This window comes from Colossoma macropomum, unplaced genomic scaffold (genome assembly GCF_904425465.1).
Source record: "Colossoma macropomum unplaced genomic scaffold, Colossoma_macropomum, whole genome shotgun sequence".
Taxonomy (NCBI): Eukaryota; Metazoa; Chordata; class Actinopteri; order Characiformes; family Serrasalmidae; genus Colossoma; species Colossoma macropomum.
In genome coordinates this window covers 1,644,188-1,657,417 of record NW_023494808.1, presented here as the reverse complement: position 1 = coordinate 1,657,417, position 13,230 = coordinate 1,644,188, and the positions used below count along the sequence as shown (strand labels likewise).

The 13,230-nt window shown below is 39.6% G+C and overlaps 1 protein-coding gene across 1 annotated transcript in view; it reads right to left on the bottom strand.

Moving 5' to 3' along the window:
* The window catches only part of LOC118798208 (collagen alpha-1(XI) chain-like), a 138,301-nt gene that overhangs the window by 65,358 nt on the left and 59,713 nt on the right, over positions 1-13,230 (bottom strand). Inside the window, 3 exon segments of the mRNA XM_036557581.1 lie at positions 3,460-3,622; positions 7,328-7,541; positions 9,878-10,045. Coding sequence (XP_036413474.1) covers positions 3,460-3,622; positions 7,328-7,541; positions 9,878-10,045 — 545 coding nt within the window.

Here is a 13,230-nt window from a genome sequence, read left to right as displayed (position 1 = left end):
CTGAATAGTGGAGCTAAACTGCTGTAGGTGAATGGTGAAGCTAAACTGCTGTAGACTGAATGGTGGAGCTAAACTGCTGTAGACTGAATGATGGGGCTAAACTGCTGTAGCTGAATGGTGGAGCTAAATTGCTGTAGACTGAATGGTGGAGCTAAACTGCTGTAGACTGAATGGTGGAGCTAAATTGCTGTAGCTGAATGGTGGGGCTAAACTGCTGTAGCTGAATGGTGGAGCTAAACTGCTGTAGCTGAATGGTGGAGCTAAACTGCTGTAGCTGAATGGTGGAGCTAAACTGCTGTAGACTGAATAGTGGAGCTAAACTGCTGTAGGTGAATGGTGAAGCTAAACTGCTGTAGACTGAATGGTGGAGCTAAACTGCTGTAGACTGAATGATGGGGCTAAACTGCTGTAGCTGAATGGTGGAGCTAAACTGCTGTAGACTGAATGGTGGAGCTAAACTGCTGTAGACTGAATGGTGGAGCTAAACTGCTGTAGACTGAATGGTGGGGCTAAACTGCTGTAGCTGAATGGTGGAGCTAAACTGCTGTAGACTGAATGGTGGAGCTAAACTGCTGTAGACTGAATGGTGGAGCTAAACTGCTGTAGCTGAATGGGTGGAGCTAAACTGCTGTAGCTGAATGGTGGGGCTAAACTGCTGCAGGCTGAGTGGGCGGGGCTAAACTGCTGCAGGCTGGGTGGGCGGGGCTAAACTGCTGCAGGCTGGGTGGGCGGGGCTAAACTGCTGTAGACTGAATGGGTGGGGCTAAACTGCTGTAGCGAATGGACGGGGCTAAACTGCTGCAGGGTGAGTGGGCGGGGCTAAACTGCTGTAGGCTGAACGGGCGGGGCTAAACCTGTTCTATTGAGAGCAAACACACTACAAAAAAGTAAAACTCCACAGACAGACACAAGAAGTAGGACTGTCTCCCTGCAGTACCTCTGTTGTCCAGCAGGGGCACTACACTGACCGCTAAGTTATTAGAATGAAGTTTTCTCTGAAAAACAGTGAAAGTCTGTCGTTCCAGTGCTAGAGCGCAAGTGTGAACATGCAGAACGGTCAGTCCCTAGACATTCCGCACAGAATGAGACGCTGCTGGGTATAATATTTTACACACACACACACACACACACACACACCACACACACACACTAACACACACACACACTAACACACACACACTAACACATACTAACACACACGGAGTGTAGGGCTTTAACAGACTACATGTAGTCTGAATTATGTAATCAAAACTCAAGTACATGTAATCTGGATCAGGTAATTAATAATAAAGTACAGGTAATCTATATTACATAATCAAACTCAAGTGCATGTAATCTCTAATATGTAATTAAAACAAAGTACATGTAATCTGGATTATGCAATTCAGTAACAAACTACATGTAATCTAGATTAGGTAATTAAATACTTAAGCACATTTAATCTATATCGCATAATCAAAACTCAAGGCCATGTAATCTGCATTACGTAATTAAAGACAAAGTACGCGTAATCTGGATAAGGTAATTAAATATTTAATACATGTAATCACTATTACATAATCAAAACTCAAGGGCATTTAATCTGGATTAGGCAATTCAATAATAAAGTGCATGTAATCGGGTTTAGGTAGTTAAACAAAATCAAAACTCAAGGCCATGTAATCTGTATTAGGTAATTGAACAATAAAATACATGTAATCTGGATTAGGTGGTTCAATAATAAATTACATGTAATCTATATTACATAATCAAAGTTCAAGGGCATGTAATCTGGGTTTGGTAATTAATAATAAAGTACATGTAATCTGGATTAGGCAGTTACGTAATCGTTTTTAGGCAGCTGAGTCAGCAGCATAGTTCACTACCAGCATAATGAGCTCCATTTATCTCTACTGTAAAACGCTGCTTTCACTGTGAGATGATTTTCTTATCTAACTCTGCGTTTTAAAGATCTCAGACGCTGCAGACTCGATCTCCACCGCCCCTCTGATCACCTTCGTGTGTTAATGTTGATGATGAAATATTACAGTGATGGTGGTGAATAATGAGGAGACGGAGCTGAACGTGTGTCTGTTTATTAGGAGGAGTAACGTTAGCGTGCTCGGCTAAAGCGTTTGGGAAATGGAGACTGAAACTGGGGAGCGGCGACGCTCTGATAAACAGCAGGGGGCGCTCTCACAGTATTCACAACTCACAGTTTATCACACTTTAGTTCTGTTTGACCTTTTTTACATCAGTAACAGCAGCTTAACTCACAATTAACATTATTTTGATTGTGTGTTTACATTTCAGGTGTGTGTGTTTATGGTCGGTTGCTAGGAAACAGTTGATTGTCGACTTCTATCAAATAGGTTAAAATTTTCCTAACTGGAGATAAGATGCTGTAAGACAAGATAAAATTCCTAAATTAAGATCAGATTTACTTCTGTATTATTTATTTGTAAAAAATCTTATCTTAACCTGTCGGATCTTAACTCAGCACAACTCATGACAGAATATGACATGTTTATGGCACGGTTATGTCAATGTTATGTAGCAGATTAAGTGTTACATCTCTTTTAAAGTGTATCACAGCAAAGTTTTCTCACCTTTTTTTTTAAATAAACAAGTTTTATGTAAACACTGTCAAAACACCCACTCTCCAGACCATAAAGTCCATATATGGAAACAGATCTGCACAAAGTTTAGAATTCAAATAATTTACATACATCCGCCTATTCCGCAGTTTAGCCCCACCCACTCACATTGAAGTTATAAGGAGTGTTTCAGCCTGGACTGCTTTTGGAATGAGCCACAGCCATAAATGAGCAGAGCTCATTTACATATATCAGTCTTAAAGTCACAGCAACAAAACAGTCTGTTTACTTCTAAGGGAAAAAGAGAGCTTTGGTAAAATCAATTACGGCTAATTTACGATTGTATGCAAAAGTTTGTGCACCCCTGGTCAAATTCCAAGTTGTTGTTGATTTTCTGAGTGTGAATAAGTGAACATATCCTCCACAGAGACACACTTCTGCACAATTAAATACACAATTACTGTTTGTTTTCTTTTTACTGAATCTAGTAAATTTTTTAAAAATTAAGCATAAAATGTGGCCTGTGCAAAAGTTATGGAATATTTTATATTTTCTGTGTTTCTATGTTTTTTCAGCAAATTAATAAGCATTTAGCACTAAAATGAGCAGAAATATGCCATATTTAAGTCTGTAGAGGATGTGTTAAGTTATTATCACATGGCAATATACGGACCTGGAGGAGAAAAATATCAAATTCAAGAAAAATGTATGTCATTCTAACAGTACGTGGCTACTTTACTTTGCTCAGATTATTTTAAAGTTTCATTCTTGTTTTATAATTATTTTTAGCATTTGCAAGTAAACAATCCTGAAAACTGGGGTCGCTGTGGCCCCCTCGGCCCCCCCACCTTCCCTGCACTTACAATCTCATTACTCCACCCACCTCGAACACTTCCTCGTCCAGTAGGCGTGTCCCAAACACAGTGACCCCTTCAGTGCTGACCTTGGGGTCCTCACCTCTGGGGAGGTCAAGGGTCATGACCTTTCGGCAGTCTAGGTAGAGCGTGACCTTCTTACCCTCCACACTGTACGCCAGCCTGTGCCATCTGTAAGGGGACAGGTCAAAGGGCAGGTTTTATTATTATTATTAATAACAATAATAATAATACTAAGAGGTAATGAGTTTCACCTTTTAGAGGCAACTATTAGCCAACAATCAACAGCCTATTAGCATATTACGGAATACATTCTGTCTCATCTCATCTGCTTTGTTGTTTAAGCAGTAGAACATGTGGAGGTTGTGTGTTATAGTGAATAAGAACACGAGCCGAAGGTGAGTTTAGTACATCATTAGAACCCTGATGTTACTCACCACAACACACGGCCTCCAGTGTTCTACTGCCTTTATACATACTGTAAAAAATTACCGTACAGTTTACAGTCATTTTCTGGAAGCAGAGTTGCCAGTAATATATGACATATTCAGAAATATTTCACAATATTTTACTATTTATTGAATAACATTTACAACTAGAACTGTGCATTTCCTGAAAGAAACGCAGAATGGTTGCGCAGCTTAAATGGTTCCCACTTTGTTTGTTGCTAGGTGGTTACTATGGCATTCCAGGTGGTTGCTAGGGTTTTGCTAGGCAGTTGCTATGGTATCCCACGCAGTTGCTAAATTACTGCCAGGCAGTTGCCATGGTGTATTGGTTGTTTATTTAGTTGTTTGTAGGGAGTTAACAAGTGTGAGCTAAGTGTTGTTGAAAATGAATGGGAGTCTATGTGTGGAATGAGGGATGATAACACGACACACAGAGGAGTGCGGGTCAGTATGGCTGAGGATTAGAGCTTGAGGACCTGCCCTGAATGAATACATGCATTTTGGTGTCTGTTGGGCAAAGAAATATTTGGGCTGCGGTTTGGGTGAAAATGAATGGGAGTCAAACATGCTCGGGGGCCTGCCTTGAGATACTATATGCTTTGCAATGTGCAACTGTAATTATTTACTGTAAATTTACAGTTATTTACTGGAATCTCAGCTGCCAGCAAAATACTGTAATTTGTGTTGTCTGGTATGTTACTGTAAACCAATTCACTGCTCTAAATGTCCAGAATGATCCTGTAAAATTAACTAATTTATTAAAACATCCTATAAAATCCTGTAAAACTAACCAGTACTTTACTATAATATAAATACTGTAAACGTACAGCATTTTTTTACAATGACACATTACAGTAAATAATTTACTCTTAGTCACATTACTTTCAAAGTAACTAACAGTCAAAAAAGAACTAACAGTAGAAATGCACTACCAGATTACTCTGATGTAGCTATTATTCTACTGTGCACTTACAGTGTAAACTGCAATTAAAATACAGAAATATTCTGTAATTTTATAGAAGAACTGTAAAAGTAATGCAGCTCAGTAGCCATTAGTAGTAATTTATTATATACAAAAGATTATCAATTTTCTGACCTAAAAGTTTGTCTTCTTTGAATAAAGATGAATTCATGTAAAAATTAAAAATAATATCAATCAACATATTTATTCACCATTTTCTGGACTGTATATTCACAGAATATCTCAAGTAAGCATGTTTAAATTCAAACACATATTACAGCCAGTTTAACTTTGCTTATCATTTGCACAAACATGACCAAAAGCTGAAAATGTTTTTCATTAAAATGTTTTTTTTAACTCTTGATTTGCTGCTGTCATATCCCATAATGCTGTGCAGTACAGCCCAACATCAACCTCTCTGTAATTTGCTGTATAATAACAGAAATTTTATTAAGATGACTGGATTTTACAGTAAAATGATAAATACGGTGTTTTACCATTAAAAACTAGTGTTGAATATTTGTGTGAAATCATGGCAATTATTAAAAATGCAACACTTCTGCAAAATAGAGGAAAAGTAAATCTATAAAGTTCTGAACATTGCAACAAATGTGGCTTAATATCTGCAAATCCTTCCTTCAGAAAAAGTAGAGCCCTTTGCAGTGCAGAGCCATTAAACTGTGACTATCAGGTTGAGCTCAGCTTTTTCAGTGTTTCCAGATGAAGCTGAATGTTCTTTAGTTCCACTAAGTCTGTAAAGGGTTTCACAGCCCGTCCTGTTCACTGGGTTGTTTTCCATTGGTTTCTGGCTGATTCCAGTTTGTTTAGTCATTCTGAAGTTGATGCAGTTCTGCGGTCACTCTCTTCAGAACCTGACCAGATGGGCTTCAGGGCAAACATTATCCTATAGAAGTTATCTAATGTGTCTATTTTCAGTTTTATGTGCTAAAGTAGGAACTCAGTTGTTGAGAAAACAATGACACACAGTGTCACTGATACGAAGCACCTGCATGTAAAATGAAACTGCATTTAATTTAATAATTAATATAATTATATTGAATCGAATTTGATGAAAAGTTGTTAGAATGTGTAGAGTTCAAGACTAAATTTTGGCAGTCATACAAAATGTAAATCAAATATAAATGTCATTACAAAACTGTAATTCATCATGCAACTATGTCATTACATATAATAAATGATAATGTGTAATGCACAAATTAAAGTGCTCTGGAAAAGGCTTAATTGACCCTAGTTGTTGCTAATAAAGTAGTAATAAGCAGTTAATTAATAGTTATAGGCTTGAAAAAGCTCCATAAGAGCATTAAAAAAGTGAGCTTTGGCCAATAAAAGCACCATATAAATTACATTTCATTTATTTCATCTTTCATAGTATTTTGTCCAACACAGTTTGGGCTGTAACCTCTGTCAGCATTGTTTTCTGGTGAAGCAACAGACAGTTTCTTCCTTTGCTACAATAACAACAATAACAATAACAACATGTTCACTTGGGCCTACAGCAGTGACACATCTGGTATCAGAACCATAACAGGATGTTTTGTTGTTTTTATTGTCTGTAAAGCAGCTTTAAGCTCGTCTCCCGGAAAGAAATCTAAAAAACATGGGGCTGCATGACGAATATGTGGGTCGTTCTCCATCTGCGGTGGGAATTCAGGTGGACACTCAAACAAAAAAATCAATTTAAACAAAAATCAGTTTGTTTCATCCCAAAAACTAAATAATCCTTATATGTCCATTAACATCTCCTTTTATCATAAATGCAGAAAGGAGCTTAATTCAAACATGTTTTACAGTCACTGGTGTTGTATGAATGTGGTGTAACACCAGTGACGGTGACTCCAGTGACATTCTGGGTAAAACTGAGGATTCTGTAAATCGGCTGATTCACTGTTGGTCAGGTGACCTTGTGAACTGTTTAAAATCAGTAATAAAAATGATTTTTGACACTATTTTCGCAAAATTTTAATTACCCAGCCATTAGAGCACATAACACCGGTGACATATAGAAGTTGGAGTCCATCCCAGCTGTCATTGGGCGGAAGGCAGGATACACCCCGGACAGGTCACCAGTCCATCGCAGGGCTGCCCTGCCCTCTTAAAAATATTGTTTTTTATTAAAAATGGTTTCTCAAATGTTGAAAATTGGTTTTGGAGCTGTTTTACAGATGCAGAGCGACTATGAATCAGAATAAAAAGAGAAAAATCAGAGAATCATGAGGGAAAACTGTGTAAACGTACATACCGACCGTTGGAGCTGTGTCTGATATTTTTAAGCGTCTTTTTAAGCCCTGAAACCTTTGTGATGTGGTTTCCCCTCCAAATGGAGACTGACCCATCAGTGTAATTGTTGCTGCTGAATCCATTTTACACATATATAACAGTCAGTTCAGACGGGACAGTCTGACCGGTTGAGAAGCTTCTAGCTTTGTGACGACCTGACATACTCACTTTCCGTCAGCCAGGTTGACCTTCTTAAAGATGGGGTACTGGTCAGGGCTGGGCTGACCGTTCTGATCTTCATACAGAAGGACCGGAGAGCGTCCGAGCTCCAGTCCGAACTGCTGGACTCCATCAGGATTATAAACGGACAGAAGGAAACACTGAGCGCCGCGACGAGGACGAACGGTCACCAGCACCGAGAAATCCACCGGAAACTCAGAGTCTGAAACACAGAAAACACAGAATATAAGCATAATAGGTCACCAAAGGCCTCCGGACTGACCACCTCATACTCTCAGGACACAACACGACTGTGTTCAGGAGATACAGTTTGAGCTTATTTTATAGAATATAGAAGCTTTAAATGAAAAACTGTTTGTGGTCTTAATTTTAGCCTTACAGTTAGTGCTGTGGAACTGCAAACTTGTACAGTTATAACTTTTGAGTTATTGATGCATAAAAATTTCAGAAAATATAGTGAGACATATTTGTTTATGTTTTGTTGCCTGGAAAAAAGTCTATCTTTGGTCCTCTACGTCTCCATACGGAGTCCAGCTGGTGACATCCTGTATAAATAAAAATAATGCGTGGCCACGACTTAGTAAGGCGTGGGAACGAGATCCAAATGCGTGGCCACGACTTAGTAAGGTGTGGGAACGAGATCCAAATGTGTGGCCACAACTTAGTAAGGTGTGGGAACGAGATCCAAATGCGTGGCCACAACTTAGTAAGGTGTGGGAACGGGATCATGCCTTACTAAGTCATTGCCACGCAATAGGATCTCACTCCCACTCCTTACTAAGTTGCTGCCACACTTTCGGATCTTGTTTCCATGGTTAATAAGGCATGGCCACTTATTTATTTGGGACATCACCAGCAGGGCTCCGTATCTCCACACTGAAGAGCATCAAATGTTATTATGTATTACTCATATCACAGCACTGTTGTGGCAGTTAGGTGTTAAGTATGAAAGCAATTACATAGCACCATTTTCAACGCATACTGCTCATAATAATATTACCAATATGTAAAGTATGTATATTCCATATATTATACTTCTGAAACAAACACATAACAGATGTACCAAATGAGAAGGTCGTATCTTCAGCACAGCTATATTTCACCTACATTTTATTTCACAAAATATTTTTGGCACAATACACAACATATTGAGAATTCTGTAATGGCATTGTTTTGGTAGTTAAACCCGTCTTAAACTGAGGAATAATCCCTGAAAATTTCATGCATTTGGTGTCAATAGTTCAGAAGTTATGCCTAATAAATTACTCTGCAAAAGTCAGAGACCCCCATTCATTTATTTTATTTCTAGTCAAAACAGTCTAGTACGAGTTACTCATCTTTCAGGAGATGTTTGTGAGGAGATTAGAAATAAGATAATCCACTTGCCTACAGAAAGAGAAAGTTAGAAAGAAAAAAAAAAAAAGAACTTCCAAAACTGGAGTTCAAAAACTGATTAAAAGCGCCAGCGAAAATGTGGCTCCTAACAACCACCTGGAAGAGCTGTTCGACCCCAAACCTGCCCCCATCAGATAAACAGCACTTAAAGCTTTCATCTCTGAGAGAGAGGAGAAAATCAAGCTGATCAGATCTGAAAACATCCACAGGTGTTTCTGTCCATCCTTCCACTGTGAGAAGACGACTCAGCGCTGTGGGTCTGAAAGGATGTGTAGCTGATCAAGAAGAACCTCACTGAGAAAAGGAGACGGACACATCAAACAAAGAAGCTGAACGATGGACTGACCACCCCAGAGTCCAGACCTCAACACCACTGAATGTGTTTGATTACTTCAGAAAATGATCAACCAGCTTCTAAGACTGAACTTTGGAGGCGTGTCTGCAGATTCTTTGAGGAACTGAAAGTGAGAGACGACAACATATACATATAACTGGCACAACAGATCACTGACGCACATCCACACTCTGCTCTTTCACTTTGGATGAATTTTATGCAAATTAACTGTGGCGACCAATCAGATTGTTGATATGTGGCGCAGTAACCAAGTGTGTCACCCCAACAGCCACATGCTGAGATTTAACACTGGAAAGTTGACTGAGCGGGAGACATAACGGTGGATAAAACATTATTATTACATTGGACTAAAAACAACATTAGACTGCTTTGGGCTTCAGAACTGGCCTCTATCTCTGCACACCTCTCTCTTTGAACCTCAACATGCATGCTTTAGTGACGCGCCCCCAAGGTGGCCAGCTGTGGTGGAGGAAACGCCTGGGCTCGCTTAAACAGTTACTGCAGATTTTGAAAATATATTAAAAAAAATAGAAAAATACAAACCCCTCTCTGAAACAAGCACTCATTAGTCTTTGCTATGCTCAAATTCTTAAAAAGTTCAGATCTTTGTGTTATTATTGTTTTTAGGAGATCCAGTTCTGAAATCAGGGGGATGCTGCAGCCCCCTCAGCACCCCCGCTTCCCTCGTTCCACATGTAATGACAACTGAAAACATATTCATACACATAATTCACACAAAAACACTCACACACACGATGAAGTATCATGAACTGTGTGTGTTAACATACCAGGAAACAGTTGTGTGGTTGGAACGCTGACTTGTATCTTCTTATCGATTTTATAGGCCAGATCCACCTCCTCCAGGCCACGCCTACTCGTACAAAGCCCCGCCTCTAACGACACGCCCTCCATTCTGTCTGATAGGTCTAATATCTTCAACACATCGATGTGATTATCTGTAAAAGGAGGAAGAAGAATGATTAGTTTACAGTATATCAGTGTTTAGAAAGAAACATCCACCCTGTTCTGGCCACTTTAGTAGAAACACCAGCCTTGTGCTTCCACTAACTGGCCACTTTATTAGAAACACCCTACCTTGTGCTTCCACTAACTGGCCACTTTAGTAGAAACACCCACCTTGTGCTTCCACTAACTGGCCACTTTATTAGAAACACCTACCTTGTGCTTCCACTAACTGGCCACTTTATCAGAACCACCTACCTTGAGCTTCCACTCACTGGCCACTTTATTAGAAACACCCACCTTGTGCTTCCACTAACTGGTCACTTTATTAGAAACACCCATGTTGTGCTTCCACTAACTGGTCACTTTATTAGAAACACCCACCTTGAGCTTCCACTAACTGGCCACTTTATTAGAAACACCTACCTTGAGGTTCCACTAACTGGCCACTTTATTAGAAACACCCACCTTGTGCTTCCACTAACTGGCCACTTTATTAGAAACACCCACCTTGTGCTTCCACTCACTGGCCACTTTATTAGAAACACCCGCCTTGTGCTTCCACTCACTGGCCACTTTATTAGAAACACCCTACCTTGTGCTTCCACTCACTGGCCACTTTATTAGAAATAGTGAGTGGAGGAACAAGGATGGTGTTTCTAATAAAGTGGCCACTCAGTGCAAATGCACACACACTCAGATTCACACACAGACTCTACTGTACATGCACACACATGTATACACAGGACTCAGTAACTGAGTGGCTGTTCAAACATACACTACACACTGCCTGACTGTACACAGCAAGAATTTAAAAAATCTGACGTGAAGAGGGAGACGTATGTCCATGTGTGAGTGTGTGAGTTACAACCAGGACCGTACAACACACACACAAACACACACACAGCATCTGAACACACCATCAATTAGGCAGTACGGATAAATACAGATTAACGTGCTCTTTGACGGATGTGACAATACTCTGTCAGGGATAATAGAGTCTGTTAATCTATAACTAGGCAACAGGTCAACAGACAGACACTCAACCTGCACACGAGCAGATACATGTCTATGGATTTAGGCTTTAGGCCACTTCAACAAAGCTTCTGTTCTTTCAGAGATGCTTTTCAGTTGCAACCAGACTGCAGTACAGTTTATAAAGCTATTAATACATTTACAAATGCCACCGGAAAACAGTACAGTTATAAGGCTAATAATACATTCACACATGCAACAGGATACAGTACAGTGTTTACCAATTTGTAAAAAAAAATGCATGAACAAAAAATCCAACTGTTTAGAACAATATTCCTCAATAAGTGTTTGCAAGGATTTTAGATATTTCACCCTCCACAGTGCATAGTATTAATAAAACATTCAGGGAACCTGGAGAAATATCTGTATGTAAAAAACAAGGCCAAAAACAACAAACCAAAATACCTGTGACATTCAACCAGCAATACTTTCACAAGCCAGTGTCAACAAACTTTGTCGCTGCTTCCACAAATGTAAGTTAAGACTGTACCATCAAGACTGTGGACGTCATATGTTAACAGCGTCCAGAAACGCCGCCGACTTCTCTGGGCTCGAGCTTATCTGAAATGGACTGATGCTCAGTGGAAACATGTATTGTGATCTGATGAATCAACCTTTCAGACTGTTTATGGAAATAATGGATGTTGTGTTCCATCCAGATTGTTACCAGTGTAAAGTTCAAAATCCAGCGTCTGTCATGGTGTGGGGGGTGTTAGTGGGTAATCAAGACACCATTAAGTCTAAAACATACATGCAGATATTGGAGCAACATATGCAGCCTTTTAGACACCGTCTTTTTCAGGAACGTCCATGATTATTTCAGTGTAACAACATCGAGAAACATTCTGCATGTGTTACAACAGCATGGCTGCGTAATCAGAGAGTGCAGTGCTAGACTGACCTGCCTGTCTCCTGTTGAAAAGGTGGGGCACATTATGAAGAGCAATTTTCAATTATAAAGTACAGCTAATACTACAAAACGCATTACATTTTCAATTAAACACAGGTCAAACAGAATTTACTAATCACTGCTTTTTGCTTTCTGTGAGCATTTCACACACCGTCCAAACTCTTTTGGAATTGTTGTTTGTAGCTGTGTGAAAGTTCCCTGAAGTAAAGCCAGTCTTAGATCATGTGAGGCAGAAAGAGTGAGGGGTCATAGGGTGCAGAGAGAAAAGCAGGTGTGTTTCAGTTGGAAAAAAAAGAGAGAGGAAGGTAAAGAGAAGGAATATATTAAGAGAGACAGATGGAAAGTGGTGAAACAAGATAGAAGGAGGAAAACTTAGAAATAGAGAGAGTGAGAGAGACAGAGAGAGAGAGAGGGAAAGAGAGAGGGCATGTCTGTTCTTGGCTCTCTCTTCACCTTCTCTTTCTCTGAAGCAATCCATCCATCCAGCTGCCGTCAACTGTCAACATCTGTCAACACACACACACATAAGAGAACACCCGCCTCCACAAACACACACACACCCCCTAATAATACCTCCTCTTGCACACACATGTACGGTACCGTGCAAAAGTATTCACCCCCTTTGGTGTTTTTCCTGTTTTGTTGCATTACAACCTGGAACTGAAGGGGGTGTTTTGTTTAGATTTTATGTAATTAGCGTAACAAAATAGTCCAAATCACTGACGTGGAATTTAAAAAAAAATACTTTGCTTAAAACATATTAATAGGTAAAAATTGAAAAGTTGAGAGTGAATGTATTCACCGCCTTTGCTAGGAAACCCTTAAATAAGATCTGGTCCAACCAATTAACTTCAGAAGTCACATAATTAGTTGATGAAGGTCCAACTGTGTGCAATCAAAGTGTCACATGATCTAATATCTGTCACATGACGTCAGTAAAAATACACCTGTTCTGAAAGGCCCCTGAGTCTCCAACACCACTAAGACAGCAATATGAAGACCAAAAAGCCCTCCAAACAGGTCAGAGACAAAGTTGGGGAGAAGTACAGATCAGGGTTGGGTTATAAAAAAATATTCCAAACATTGAACCTCCCATGCAGAACCATTAAATCCATTATAACAAAATGGAAAGAATATGGCACAACTACAAACCTGACAAGAGAAGGCCACCCACCAAACAGACCGGGCAAGGAGAGCATTAATCAGAGATTCAACAAAGACATTAAAGACAGC